The sequence below is a fragment of the Myotis nattereri genome (assembly GCF_964212035.1).
Source record: "Myotis nattereri genome assembly, chromosome: 4".
Classification (NCBI taxonomy): Eukaryota; Metazoa; Chordata; class Mammalia; order Chiroptera; family Vespertilionidae; genus Myotis; species Myotis nattereri.
In genome coordinates this window covers 103,218,007-103,233,283 of record NC_138079.1, presented here as the reverse complement: position 1 = coordinate 103,233,283, position 15,277 = coordinate 103,218,007, and the positions used below count along the sequence as shown (strand labels likewise).

The following is a 15,277-nucleotide window of genomic DNA, read 5'->3' as shown; positions in this document are numbered from 1 at the left end:
TACTGATTGCAAGGCACAGTGTGGCCAGGCGGGGGACCCCGGGTGTGCATGACTCTGATGTGTCAGCTTTCAGATGAACTGCCAGCTCCTGTGACTGAAGAGGCTGCTTACAAGGCCTGAGTTGGAAGGTTCTGTGAGGTTTGACACATCTTGAATTTTTCAGGAATGCAGCTAGACCAGGGGAGAGCCTTCCTTTTTTGTTTGGAGCATCTGGAGAATTGCCTTCCCAGCAGTATGGCAGGATCCTGTTACTTATGCCGTCAGCACTGAGTCCTTAATCATGTCTCAAGAGCATATGCTTTATCATCAGTGTTTGTGTTTTATTCCTCTCTCATATTTCTGCTAGGACATTACATCAGTTTTTAAAATATTTTACGTGTAGTGGATTGAATGGTGGCCCTCAAAGATACATCCCCCAGAACCTGTGCCTCTGCCTCTCCCACCCGCCTCTCTGCCGTCTCCACTTCGGTGGTCAGGGTTCTCTCTTGCGAGTTTTCCGTTGATTATTCAGGAAGTTTTTCTGCATTTTAGTTGAATACCAGTTTGTTCCTGGGAGCATGTCCGTGCAGCTTCCACTTACTCTGCTGCCATTTTTCCACCCAGAACCTGTGAATGTGACCCTATTTCTCCAAAGGAAAGGGTCTTTTCAGATGTAATTGAGTTAATGACCTCAGGATCAGATAGATCATGCTGAATAGAGTGTCCTTAGAAGAGAAAGGGAGATGACACAGGGGGGAGAAGGCAATATGAAGATGGAGGCAGAGGCCGGAGTGATGCAGCCACAGGCCCAAGGACCGCCAGGAGCCTACAGAAGCTGGAAGGGGCAGCAAGGGAGAACTCAACCCTGCTGACACTTTGATTTCAGACTTCTGGTCTCCAGAACTGTCAGAACACACTCCTATTGTCTTAAGCACCCAGTCTATGGTAATTTGATACAGGAGCCCTAGGAAACTAATATAGTGTTTGATTACTCAGGATAGTAAACGGCATCAACACATTTTGTACTTAAAGTTCTTGTTTGGTCCAAAAGAGTGAGTCACTGCGGTGGGGCTGCCTCCCCCGAAACCTGGGTAGAGCAGGTAGGGGTGCTGTTTGACCATGACCCCGTTTTGTCCTCTGAGTGGGTGAATCGCCCTCTCAGCCCACATGACTGTGGCCCTCCCGCCTCTGTGGTTGCCTCCATCCTGGGGGTGAGCCACCTCCCACCTCTTGCATTTGGATGGCATGGTGGGAACCTGTCATTTCAAAGAGTATGCCAAAGGAATGCGTCTCAGGTTTTTAAATCCCAATTTTTTTAGAATGGAGGAAATTTTTTTAAAGTTTTTTTGTTAGTTAAAATTAATACACTTTATGTTTTAGCAGTTTTAAGTTTACTGAAAATGGAGCTGATAGGCAAAGAGTTCCTATCACTCCCCCTCGCCCCTGTACACACACCAACACAGTTTTCTCCCTCATGAACATCTTGCCTTAGTGGGTACATTTGTTAAAACTGATGAACCAATATTGATGCATTATTATTAACTAAAGTTCATAGTTTACATGAGGGTGTAAGTCTGTGGTTTTTGACAAATGCACAATGTCCTGTATCCACTGTTATAGTATCATACAGAGCAGTGTCACTGCCCTAACTCCTCTGTGATCCCATGAGTCATTCCCCCACCCACCCACTAGCACCCAGCACACTGATCTTTTATTTGTCCCCATGGTTTCGCCTTGCCAGGATGTCACATAATCACATGTCACATAAAGACCTACAGTGTATGGTCTTTACTGACTGGCTTCTTTCGCTTAATAATATGCATTTAAGATTCCTCCATGTCTTTTTATACTTTTTAAGGTTTTTAGATGTCATTTTTAGGGGAGTGAAACTAGTACTGTGAAACTTACAAAAAGGTTGCTCTCTTTTTAAAAAAATGTACATTGTATAGTCGTTAAAAGTCCAATAAAAATAGGAGTGGAAAATATGTGCATTACATCCAAATACCACATTTGGAGATCCTCTGCTGGAGATCTTCAGAGACAGGCCTTTTATTGATTTTTCTGGCTGGGCACACGACAGTATTGGTCAGGGGACCCTGTGCAGAGAACTACTGATGCGCTGCTGCTTCTGGTCCTTTTCCTGCCAGGGCTGTTCAGTGGGTTGCGTAGCTCCCAGCATTTCCCTGAGCATCCCTTTGGCTTGTCGCTTGTAACATAATTCCTAGGAGAAAGTCACTGTTGTGGCATGTCTGAGAAGGGACGAAGTGAGGAAGTGACTTAGGGTTACCACTGACGTTCAGGGAATGAGAGGAAAGCTCCTCATCTGAGAGTCTGAGTGAGGTAGAGGATGGAGTGCTGGAGGCCTACATGGGGTGATCTCGTGTGCCAGGATTTCTGGAAGGGGATGGGAAAGTCACGGAACAGGCACAAACAGAACTGATAAGAATTGTCCCTGCTGTACCTCCTCTGTTCCTCCCTCTCCCACTATCAGCAGCTAGAGAAAAGAGCTGCCTTAATAAAATATAACAGGGAAATGTGTCTTTTGTACAAACTGTATCTGAAAGGTTAGAGAGTCAAAAACAAAAGCCATTCTGTTTTGAGATATGACTGTTTGTTAAGAACCCAGCAAAGGCACTTCCTGAACTTTGCCCCTACCTCCACACCCCCACACCCACCACTGGCACAGCAGGTTTAACAGAGCATGTCTGGGAGCAGGTTAAACTTTTTCCCTGGCAGTGATGTACCTTCAGGTGAACACACAGGTTTGGCAGAAACCCCAGCACAACTTGTCTGTTGAGAGTCTGGACGGAAGGCCCTCTCGCTTCTGATATGATGGGGAAGCTGTCTCCAAGCTGGAGCTGGTGCGGGCTCGCATCTGAGGGTAAGAGGAGGCTGTGTTGTGGTGGGACACAGGCTCACACCATGCCCAGCAGTTCGTTCTCCTCTGAGGGACCACAACCTGGGCAGTGGGCACCCCAGGCAGGGTTGGCCACACATGAGTTCCTTACTGGTGGCTCTGTATGCAGCCTTCCTTATTGCCTGTTGGCAGATTGTTAACTGGTGAAAGTACCATTAACATGTAAAGTTTTCTAAGATGCACAAGAGTTCATCTTAACATGTGTAATTTGTAAACATTTTTATAGTTGGTGGCATAGACTTGTGGGCTTCTGGGCAAAGCTAGGTCCTGTCTAGTGGCAAATAATGAATGGATGGGGCATGTCTGTGAGCTGCTCTCATGTTTTGTCTAGTAGACTGTGGGTGAGCATGCGCCATGATCTAAGATGACTTCCACCTCTCGTGAAAAGTAGGTGTTTACCCAGCTGCCCTGGAAAACTACATGCTGGCCGACATTTATTCGAGGCAGCTTTGACCAATAGAAACTGACCCTCAGGGGCTGCGCAGGTGGGGCAGCACCTGGGAAACGAGTTGTCCCTCTCTTGGCTGCTTGACCCTCCCTGGGTTTTGTTCTAGGTGCTCATGGAGCCGACCAGTCTGTTGTCCCCTTTGGGCTGCTGTCATGGCCTTGGTCTGTGTAGGGAGCTCCAGATAAGAGACTGTTTACCAATACCCTCGCCAGGATTTCTGCATGTTTATAGCTGTGCTGTGGGGACAGGACCTTCACCATCCTATTTATTTATAATTTTGGGCAAATTAAGGTGTAAGTTCAAACACAAAGCCTTTTGTGAAGTGGTGAACAATTTTCATCAGCGTACGACTCATTTGGTGCAGGGGGACTCATTTGGTGCAGGGGAACGGGTTTGCTTTAGAAAGGAGGGTGAAGGTGGGGGAGTGTTTGCCCTCTATCTGTTTAAAAGGTGGGGAGATACCCAGAATGGAGTGTGTAAGTGCCTGGCTTGAAACAGTCGAGTTTTATAGCTTCTACCTCATTGTTTCTGTGTCAGTGGAGAACTATTTCCATTCTGGCCAAGCTCCAAGGGGGTTTCACCTGCAGCCCCGGTCTCAGCTGCACAGATGATGGCAGTTCCTTTCAGGTGAAATAAACAGTCCCAAGTGCCCGGACCTTCTTTCCTGGAGAGAAATGTTGGGTGCTGAGTTGATTTGCTCTTATAGATGCTGAGCTGCCATCGAGGGTCCATGCAGCCCAGAGAAGAGCATCATGCATCTGTTAGAAGGGCTGGTTGGTTGGCCTTTTTTTTTTTCAATCCTTACCTGAGGATATATTTTCCATTGATTTTTAGAAAGAGTGGAAGGGAGGGCAAGACGGAGGGGGACAGGGAGGGAGAGAGAGATCGATTGGTTGCCTCCCATATGCTCCCCAGTCAGGGCTGGGGATTGAACCTGCAACCCAGTTACATGCCCATGACCTGGAATCGAACCCACGGCCCTTCAGTGTGCAGGCTGATGCTCTAACCACTGAGAACACCAGCCAGGGCATGGTTAGCTTTTTAAAAGCTGACCTTAACAGTCAAGGTCTGGCCCTGACTGGGCAGCTCAGTTGTTGGTTAGAGCATCATCCTGATGCACCAAAGTAGTGGGCTCAATCCCTAGTCAGGGCACATACAAGAATCAACCAGTGAATGCGTAAATAAGTGAAACAACAAATTAATGTCCCTCCCTCCCTCACTCCCTCCCTCACTCCCAAATTCATCAGTGGAACAAAAAATTGATGTTTTTTCTCTCTCTCTTCCTTTCTCTTTCTCTAAAATCAATCAAAATACATTAAAAATAATTTTTTTAAGAGTCAAATTCTGTTTTCCACAGGAAACTATTACAGAGGGTATCTGGGGGGCCTCAATAGCCCTGTGTAGTGAGGATTAGGGCGTGTGGGCCCTGCCTGCTTCCTCAGTCTAAGGACTGAGGTTGAGGTGCGGGAGGTCCATGGGATCGTCCTGCAGGTAAGGAGCAGTGCTCTCGTAGGAGTTTTCAGCTGAAGACTGAATGGCTGCCTGGTCTTTGCCGTCATCACTAGAAGTGTGGTGTGGGGATCTTCCTAGTGCCCTTGGGTGTTGCTTGGGTAGTGTCCCATGCAAGTGAGCAGCGCCACTGGGTAGCCAGTTAGCAGCCATTCCTCGGAGGACATCAGGAATTGACTGTATTTGTGCCTTCTTGGTTGTGTTCCCCCTTCTAGCTACTCCCTAACATAGTGGCATCTCCTTCCCAGCTCAGGTAACTCGTCTCTGCCTATGCTACCTGCAGAACAAGCACAGAGCCAGCCTGCTCAGGGATGATGAGTAGGACGAGAGCCTCTTGAAGTGATTTCCTGGTTTCAGATTTTGAAGTGAATTTAGTTGCCATAGATTCCAAGGAAGATTGGGTTTTCTGTTAAAAACATAAGTAACATCACTGAACATCTCAGTAGGTACACCTCATGTCATTCCCTGTTTTATCCTGGCCTTACAAGCAGCTGGCAGGGATTCCACCCCCCAGTAACACATGAACTTAGTCTTTCATTTTCTGTTTCGGGACCTATCTTTGTGGTCTCTCTTGATCCCATATGGTTGCAACCTGTTGAGATCAGCATTTACAACCCCCCTTTTACAAATGAGACGACAGGCTCAGAGTGGTTGAGCCCCCATTCCGTGCTAAATGGCTGGTAGACAGCAGACTGAGGATGGACCTGGGCCTCTCGTGAGCCACACCAGGCTCCTACTGGCTCGGCCATGGTCCTTTGCCCCTCTTCCATGGGGCAAGGAGCCTCGGGGGTGCAGCACTGTGAGGCTCTAGTTGCCCCCAAACATAGCCAAGGACTGTGACTTTTTGTTATCCCAGCACATCTGAGCAGACTGTCCAACCGTGATACCTGAACCTGAGTACAAAGTGCACTTCTCCCCAGCTACTTTCTGAAATCTTACCTGTTTGCAAATTGTTAAACTTGGGATCTTGTAAGCATGACATGTTGGCTACATTTCTTAACCATTGCGATTATGTTTTAATTAGAGCTCAGATTATAAACTGAAAATGGCGTTTCACAGTTCTTTAGTTTTAAGTTAATTTGTACAGTCCACAGATACTTCCTGCCTGCTGTGTGCCAGACCTGTGCTAGGTGCTGAGTCCACATGGGTAAAAATAAAGATATGTTTAGTGGGAAAGTATACATTTAACCAGTGAACATAATTAATTGCTTAAAAATTTGATTAATTAGTACTTTGAAGTTAGAGCACGTAATTGAATTTCATTGCCATAGCCTGAACAGACATAATAGGTATTCATGATACCTTTTTGAATTTTTTCTTTTCTTTAAATCCTCACCGGAGGATATGTTTTTATTGATTTTTTTAGGGAGAAGGAGAGAGAAAACATCTGTTGGTGGCCTCTCATACGCACCTCGATCCGGGATTGAACCTGCAACGTGGGTGTGACCGGGAATTGAACCAGCAACCCTTTAGTGCACCAAATGACGCCCAGCTAACTGAGCCACCCTGGCCAGGGCTTCATGGTGACTTTTATTTTAAAAACATTTTTTTTTTAAAGAATAGTTTATTGCCTGGCCGGCGTGACTTAGTGGTTGAGCTTCAAACTATGAACCAGGAGGTCATGGGTCAATTCCAGGTCGGGGCACATGCCCAGCTTGCAGGCTCAGTCCCCAGTGTGGGGCTTTGGGAGGCAGCTGATCGATGATTCTTTCTCATCATTGATATTTCAATCTCTCTCTCTCCCTTCCTCTCTCAAATCAATAAAAAAAGATATGTGTGTGTGTGTATATATATATTTATATATATTTAAAGAATAGTTTCTTGATTGTTAGAGAGAATCATTGATGTGAGAGCACGACCCCAACCTGGAATCGAACCAGCAACCTTCTGTTGCATAGGACAACGCCCAGCCGAGCCACACAAGCCTGGGCTTCATGGTGGCTTTTTAAATTAAAAGACATATTCTTACACTATGAATGCTAATTCTTAGATATAAATGATTCTAATGCTGGAAGCCATAAAATGGGTGATTGTTCTGGGATATACCATGTATTGAGATGCTTTATATCTTTTTTAAGTATATTATTAACTAACTCTAAAAATTACTCCAGCCTTGGCCAGTGTGCATACGCTCAGTTGCTTGAGCGTCGTCCTATACACCAAAAGGCCGCCAGTGCATTTCTGGTAAGGACACATGCCTGGGTTTCAGGCTTGATCCCCAGTATGGGGGCATGTGGAAGGCAATCAGTGTTTCTCACTTCGATGTTTCTCTCCCTTTCCCTTCCTCTCTCTAAAATAAATAAAAATGTATTTAAAAAATTACTCCAACAGTTTTCTGTACTTGGACATACTGCCTGTATTTCATTTTAAAACAATATTAAATTGTTTTGTAAGCTAATGTTTTTGCTTAGAAATATAGTAGGGACTTTTTTCATGTGTGAGAGCTCCCCCCTCCACGTGGTCATTTCTACTTCCACAGCAGCAGTGTGTTATGTTGGGTGTTGGGTTTTTTTGCACTGAATGCCGCACATGGACATTGTTATTTCCAGGTGCCAGGACTGACTCTTGGCACTCTCTTTTAGGCCAATGAGGTAACAGACAGCGCATACATGGGCTCCGAGAGCACCTACAGCGAGTGTGAGACCTTCACCGATGAGGACACAAGCACCCTGGTGCATCCTGAGCTACAGCCTGAAGGGGACATGGATAGTGCAGGCGGCTCAGCCATGCCCTCCGAGTGCCTGGATGCCATGGAGGAGCCTGGCCATGGTGCTCTGCTGCTGCTCCCAGGCAGGTCTGTAATCCACCCCAGCACGGTCTGGATATTGTGCATAAGATGTGTCTGATGGGCAGATTCGGTTCACATAGGGGTTTGTGTCAGAGTGGTTTAGAATCATCACAGGATGTGGGAGAGAATGTGGACCCTGCAGAATGGCTGAGCCATCTCCTGGTCACAGCTGACTTCCCTGTCAGGAGATGCCCCTCCTGTGACAGCAGATTATAGTGGTTATAAATGCTGCACAACTTCTTTGGCCACAAAAGTCGAAATTCTAGGAGAAAACATTAACTTGGTCTTTTGGATTTTTGTCATCACAATTCTTGTAAACCAGGCAAGACACAATATTCAGTAAATGTCTTCTGTCAGGATCTTAGAACCTTGTCTTTATGGCATCCCTAATCAGACCTGCTTCCCCCTACCACTCCTGGTGCCCCAATGCATTTGAGGACCAGTGAGAGAAAGGGGGAGGGTGGGAGAGGTGCCCATGGCCCATGTGGACCTGAATGACAGCTTATGGTTTTGCCCTCTGCTACTTAGGAAGCCACCATGCTTAGCACCCTTGGAAGTGGTTGAGTTTTATTTTCAGCTTATTTTATTTCATTTTTTGTTTGGTCCTCATAGAGTTTTTCATTTTTTCTCTTTAATTGAAGTATTATATAATGACATGCAAGTGCACCTGTCATAATAGTACAGACATGCCACATAGGAGACCCTTCCTGCTCCCTCCCAGGGGCCCTGGCTTTTTTTGTTATTAATCCTCACGCGAGGATATTTTTCCATTGATTTTTGATAGTGTGGAAGGGAGATAGGAAGGGAGAGAGAGAAAGAGGGTGAAACATTGATGTGTTGATGTGAGAGAGACACAACGATTGGCTGCTTCCCAAACACAACCCTACTGGGGCCAGGGATCAAACCCAGGTATGAGCCCTTGACCTGGAATGGAACCCACAATCCTTCGGTGTGCAGACCTATGCTCGATCCACTGAACAACACTGGCTAGGGCCACCCTGGCTTTTTTGTTGTTAATCCTCACCCGGGATATTTTTTCATTAATTTTTAGAGGGAGTGGAAGGGAGGGGGAGAGAAAGAGAGAAACATCGATATGAGAGACACGTTGCCTCCCACATGCCGGATTGAGGCTGCAACCAAGGTATGTGCCCTTGACTGGAATCAAACCCACTCTCCCCACTGAGAAAACTGTCTAGAGCCACCCTGGTTTTTAAAAAATATATTTTTATTGATTTCAGAGAGGAAAGGAAAGGGAGAGATAGAGAGATAGAAACATCAGTGGTGACTGAGAATCATTGATCGGCTGCCTCTTGCACGCCCTCTACTGGGGATCAAGCCTGCAACTAGGGCATGTGCCCTTGACCAGATTTGAACCTGGGACCCTTCAGTCCTCAGGCCGATACTGTGTCCACTGAGCCAAACCAGGTAGGGCCACCTGGCTTTTTTTTTTTTTTTATATGTATTTTATTGAGTTTTTACAGAGAGGAAGGGAGAGAGATAGAGAGTTAGAAACATCGATGAGAGAGAAACATCGATCAGCTGCCTCCTGCACATCTCCCACTGGGAATGTGCCCGCAACCCAGGTACATGCCCTTGACCGGAATCGAACCTGGGACCTTTCAGTCCGCAGGCCGACGCTCTATCCACTGAGCCAAACCGGTTTCGGCCACCCTGGCTTTTTTTTTTTTTCAAATTTTTATTTTATTTTATTGATTTTTTTACAGAGAGGAAGGGAGAGAGACAGAGAGTTAGAAACATCGAGAGAGCAACATCGATCAGCTGCCTCCTACACATCTCCTATTGGGGATGTGCCCGCAACCCAGGTACATGCCCCCGACCGGAATCGAACCCGGGACCCTTCAGTCCGCAAGCCGGACCCTGGCTTTTTAATGGCAGTATCACTCTCCCTGGTTTTGTACCTTAAGATTAAAATATCTTTTACACCTGACTTCTTTCCTTTCATATTGTAGTTATGAGATTTATTCATATTTTTGTGCACAGTTGTAAATCATTTATTTTATTAGTAGAACATTACATTGTATGAATATGCTGCAGCTTTTTAATTTACTGTTGATTTGTACTTTGGTTTTATGACTAAAGCTGCTGTAAACATTACATGTCTTAGTGGTGCATCTGGAGCACACATGTTCAGCTTTAGAAGTTAGTTACTTACTGATAGTTACAGTCAGGGCTTATAGTAGTTAGCATGCCAGTGCTGTGGGTTCTGGTTGCTCCCCGTCCTCAGCGACGCTTGGCATGAGCTGCTTTGTTCATGTCTGCTTTCTGGAGAGCATGGATGTAATGTTGGTGTGGGATAGTTCTTACTGGCATTTCCCAGGTGACTCATGAGGGTGAGCACCTTCTGTGTCTTTTCTTGCCTTTATTGCCTCTTTGGAGATCCTCTTTTGTGAAGTTGCTCTTCATGTCTTATGTCTTTTACCCATTTTGTAAACATTTTCTGTAAAAAGCCAGATAATAAAACTTTTTTTGGCTTGGCCATATAGTCTTGCTGGCTGCTGTTCACCTGTGCTGTTGAAGTGCAAAGTGGTACATAAGTAGGTGGTATTTGGTCTCTCAACGTCTGTTGGTCCTGGGGTCTGTCTTTTTCTTACTGGTTTGTAGCAGTTCTTCATATATTTTAGATGAGTCCCTTATCCAGTGTTATTCAACCTCATGGGATTGCAGGTACCTTTTTTTTTTTTTTAATAAGAGAAAATTTATTTAGAAAGTCACAGAGGCAGAAGTGAGCCCTAGAAGAAATGGGCTCAGGAAACAAGTTACAGCAAAAGGAGGGCCCCTGGAGCTTAGGAGAGACAGAGATGGACTTGAGGGAGGAGAGAGGGAGGAGAGGCTCCAGCGTGCTGGGGGCCGGAGGGCGATGAGCTCACCCTGGGGAAGGACCGAGCGTGCTCTGTAGAGAGTCTCACAGAGATCTCTCTTCTACTTTGTAGGTTGCCTTTTCAGTTTCTTGGTGATGTCTTCGAGAAACAGATGTTTTTAATTTGCTATATAGTCCAGTTTATCTTTTTCTTTTGTAGTTAGCACTTCTGTGTTCTGTTTGAGAAATCTTTGCTTACCTCCACATCACTGTAATGTTTACTTCTGCTGCTCTTTAAAAGCCTGTTATTTTGCCTTCATGTTCAGATCTTGTGAGAAATAGCTCACCTGTCTGAATTTCAAATGATGGACTCGGAAGCGGAGGTCTGGAGAAAATGAGACCTTTCATACGCGCTTGAGAGTGGGCATCCATTGTACAGGCTCACACATGGGACAGGGAACACAGCTTATTTATTTATTTATTATTTTTAAAATATATTTTTATTGATTTCAGAGAGAAAGGGAGAGGGAGAGATAGAAATATAATGATGAGAGATAATCATTGATCAGCTACCTCCTGCATGCCCCCTACTGGGGATTGAGCCACAACCCCAGCATGTGCCCTTGGTTGAAATCAAACCTGGGACCCTTAAGTCCACAGGCCGATTCTCTATCCACTATCCACTGAGCCAAACTGACTAGGGCACAGCTTATTTATTTAGTCCCTCCTCCGGTTCCTCATTGGCTGAGTCCTATGAGGTCACCCATTTCCTCATATGTCACCTAGGTCTTGCCGTCTCCCATTGGGCCATTTAAAAAAATTGGGCTAAGGCCTTTCTAGCTGACTCCACCTCCCCTGTCTAGCTGAGGCAGACCCCCTGGGGGGGTTTCCACCATAATGCTGGCCCACATGCAGTTCTTTGTTCCTACATCCTCTTCCCTCCTCCCCACATTCTGCTTGCCCTGGGGAAATTCAGCAAATTCCATCAGAAGCTGACCATGCTGGAATGGATCACAGAGGTCCATTTCTTACAGATCTATTATCTCTCTTTTTTGTGTATGATGTGAGGTAGGAATAATTTTCCCCACATTGATATCCAAACAACTCAGCCTTATTTTGAAAAGATTCCTCCTTCCTCCTGTGCAGGTGTCGCCTTGGTCCCATGAGGTGCCTACTAGAACATTTGAACTCATTTCTGCTGGAAAGCGCTCATCACACCTTCAGTTCTAGGGCTGTCATGGCCCTGAGCACAATGTGTCTTTTCTGTTTTACCTTTCAGATCCCACCTGCACAGCCAGTCTGTCGTCACGGTGATAGGTGATGAGGAGCATTTTGAGGACTATGGTGAGGGCAGTGAGGCAGAACTGTCCCCAGAGACCCTCTGCAATGGAGAGCACGGCTGCAGAGACCCTACTTTTCTCACCCCCAGGTAATGCATCCCTGCACTGGCGCACGTGTCCTCCTCCTGCTCACCCCATATTTAGTTGTGGGGAAGTTTCCCCTTTTGGTTCATAAATTGGCAAGAGAGAACTTGTTTTATTCATTGTAATATAACTAACATACACAGTCAAAATTTTATTTTTATGCCTCAGTGAAAGGTAGCAAAGTTTTTCTCATCCACTTATATTCCCAGATTGCTCCATATTTATGAGGCTTCAGCTGAACCACGTGGCACGGAACCTGTGTTGGGACACTCGGCTCTGTGGGTTCCTTAGCCACTAGTTGTGATCTCATTATGGTTGGTAGCTGGCTTTGAGGAAGCTATATGAATGTGTGCATGTATGTATAAGAGAGCGTGTAAGTTCTGCTCTCTGTTTTACATTAGATCCTCAGACCTTATTCCTCTTGCAGCTAAAAATATGTACCCTTTGACCAGCCTCTGAGGGAGCCGTGAACATCACAAACAATTCTTTGATTCATTTCCTTATATTTATCTGACATCCCCAAACCGTCTGGAAAGTTCTGGCTTTGCACTGAAATATCTAAAAGGTGAGATCCACGCTTATGGAGCTGGCTACTCCCCAGCTGTCCTTCCCCTCGGGAGGCCCTGGGAGAAAGCCAGCACTTGTATCCAAACAAGGGGTCTAAATGTGCTTTGTCCTGTGGGCCTGGCCGCCTTCACTGGTGGCGGCACATCAGAGAACATGTCTTCTCTTCAGGTGAGATCCCTGCCTGGCTGAACAGACTGCACTTCAGTCACCTCTCTCCTTTGCACCTGGTTCTTGAAATTCTCCACCTTTGCTGACAGCAAAGGCCAAGTATCTTGAAACCATCAATTGCAAGATTCTTCCTTTGCCCAGACTGTAGCCCACACCTAGAAGACCCGGGTGGGGGCCAGTGCCAGGAGGGTCTGCCTGACGGGTCCCCCCTTGCTTTCTCCATGTGTGTCCCCTAAGCTGCCCACCGGCATGGGGAGAGGAGCCTTTCAAAGGCATCTCTAGGAGTGTGAGTGGGTGAGGTGGTAGCTTTCTTTCGGTAGCTCTCCTCTTCCCATATGCACACGTGTGTTGGTGTTAAAGTCAAGGCCAAGGGACTTGGCCTTGCTAAGTGTGCATTTCTGTCCTGTTTGGTAATCTCTTCCTATTTGTTTAGTTTGTCCCTGTCTCTTGTCCAGTGTCTCACTGATTTTTGTCTCAAGTGTGACTTCTGTGCTACAATTGATATTTCACTTTAAATGTTCTTTTAAAAAATATATATTTTTATTTGTTTCAGAGAAGAAGGGAGAAGGAGAGAGAGATAGAAACATCAATGATGAGGGAGAATCATTGATCGGCTACCTCCTGCATATCCCCTACTGGGGATCGAGCCTGTAACCTGGGCATGTGCCCTTTACCGGAATCGAGCCCAGGTCCCCTCAGTCCGCAGGCCACACTCCCTCTATACCCTGAACCAAATCAGCCAGGGCCACTTGAACCTTTCTTCAAATCGAACTTCCAAATTGGCTTAAAAATTTTTTTTTAATCCTCACTCAAGGATATATTTATTGATTTGAGAAGAGAGAGAGAGAGAGAGAGAGAGAGAGAGAGAGAGAGAGACATCAATGTAAGAGAGAAACATCAATCAGTTGCCTCCCATACATAACCCAGCCAGGTATTGAACCCAAAACCTAGGTATGTGCCCTGACCAGGAATCGAACCTGCAACCCTTTTGGTGTATGGGCCGATGCTCCAACCAACTGAGTCACATGGCCAGGGCCCAAATTGGCTTTTCAAAGCCTGTGGGTCCTCATGCCCCAGGGACATTGCTGCCTTCTGGCCAGTGCATCACCAGTGCCCTGAAAGCCCAGGGAGGCTAATAGAATTCTGACTTTTTAACAAAGGTCTTAAAAAAATAACAGAATTGCTGGTGATTCATAATTCATGTGTAGTCTTTAATATTGGTGGGTTTTGTTTAAAGTATGTTTTTATTGATTTTTTGAGAGAGGAAGGGAAAGGGAGAGAGAGAGAAACATCAATGAGAAAGAAACATTGATGAGAGAGAAACATTAATCAGCTGCCTCCTGCACAGCCCATACTGGGGTTGAGCCGGAAACTAGAGCATGTTCCCAGATCAGGAATTGAACCCATGACCTCCTGGTGCATGGGTTGATACTCAACCACTGAGCAACACCAGCCGGGCTTTCTATTGCTTCTTAGAGAGAGTGGAAGGGAGGGGGAGAGAGAGAGAAACATTGGTATGAGAGAAACACATAAACTGGTTGCCTCCTGCAGGTGCCCCAACAAGGGGTAGGGGGCGAACCTGCAACCCAGGTACGTGCCCTTGACCGGGAATTGAACCCAAGACCCTTTGGTGCGTGGGCCGACACTCTAACCACAGCCATACTGACCAGGGCTGATATTGGTGATTTTCAGAGCGTATTAAAGCAGTTATAGTATAGTGAGTAAAACTGCACCTGGAGACATGCTTTGCGCTCACATTGATGAGTGCTTAACCAAGGAGGAAGCAGTGTGTCCATGCACTTACTTCTTGTTAAGGGTACTTGATGGGCCACTTTGTATCCTCTGAGCCTCTGACCAGGAAGGAGCAGGTGTGTGGCTGAGCCCCTGCAGCTTAAGCGGGTGTATGTCATGGGTCACAGGTGACGGTGAGGGAGGTGGGTTTACAGCCGTCTGAAAGTTAAGAGTCCGAATCTTCCGCCGCCAGTTACCTGACAATATGCTTTTGCCTGGCCAACTCTCGCCCTGTGTGGAGTCACGGGTAACCTGAACAGTCCTGGCTGTCTCCTCAGCTGACACTTCTTGTCTCTCTAGCGCCGACCCGCTTGCCACAAAGCTGCACAGCATCCTCACTGATGAGGCCTTTGAGTTTTACTGTAGCCAGTGCCATAAGCAAATCAACCGCCTCGAAGACCTTTCTGCTCGCCTGAATGATCTTGAAAAGAATAGGTAACTGATGTAGTGCCTGGCCCTGCTCTGTGCTCCAGGGTGAGGGGACTCTTGTCCACAGCTGCCCCTGGCTGGTCTGGCCCCAGGTGCCACTCACTTGGGCTAGCCCACTCCGGGGGTGGGGGGACTTCCTCTGGAAGTGGTCCTGACGTGAAGGTGAGCATGCAGACGCCGGACTCTTCCCTAGCCCTGCCTCTCCCTCCCTGCATGCGTTGAGCCTGTTTGGTGCCCTTCACCCTACTTGCTCCTGTGTGCATGCCGCAGTCTAATCAGCTGCTTCTTTCCCTTCGGGAGGAAACGAGGGAGGACACGATCTTAGTTGCTATGTATCCTGCGTAAGGAAGTCCAACTCATGAAAGTCTGTTCTTAGAAAGAGCTACTTTCTTCATTTTACTAAAAGATTTCTTTAATCGGGAGTCACATGAAACAACAT

At 46.4% G+C, this 15,277-nt stretch overlaps 1 protein-coding gene across 2 annotated transcripts in view; it reads left to right on the top strand.

The window, feature by feature from the left end:
- RAB11FIP3 (RAB11 family interacting protein 3) overlaps positions 1-15,277 on the top strand; it is a 107,286-nt gene that overhangs the window by 74,977 nt on the left and 17,032 nt on the right. Inside the window, exons 4-6 of one of the 2 annotated variants that reach the window (XM_081089538.1) lie at positions 7,436-7,647; positions 11,739-11,888; positions 14,710-14,844. In XM_081089538.1, the coding sequence (XP_080945664.1) occupies positions 7,436-7,647; positions 11,739-11,888; positions 14,710-14,844 (497 nt within the window). The remainder of the gene's footprint in view (positions 1-7,435; positions 7,648-11,738; positions 11,889-14,709; positions 14,845-15,277) is intronic. The other variant, XM_081089537.1, reaches the window with a different exon arrangement.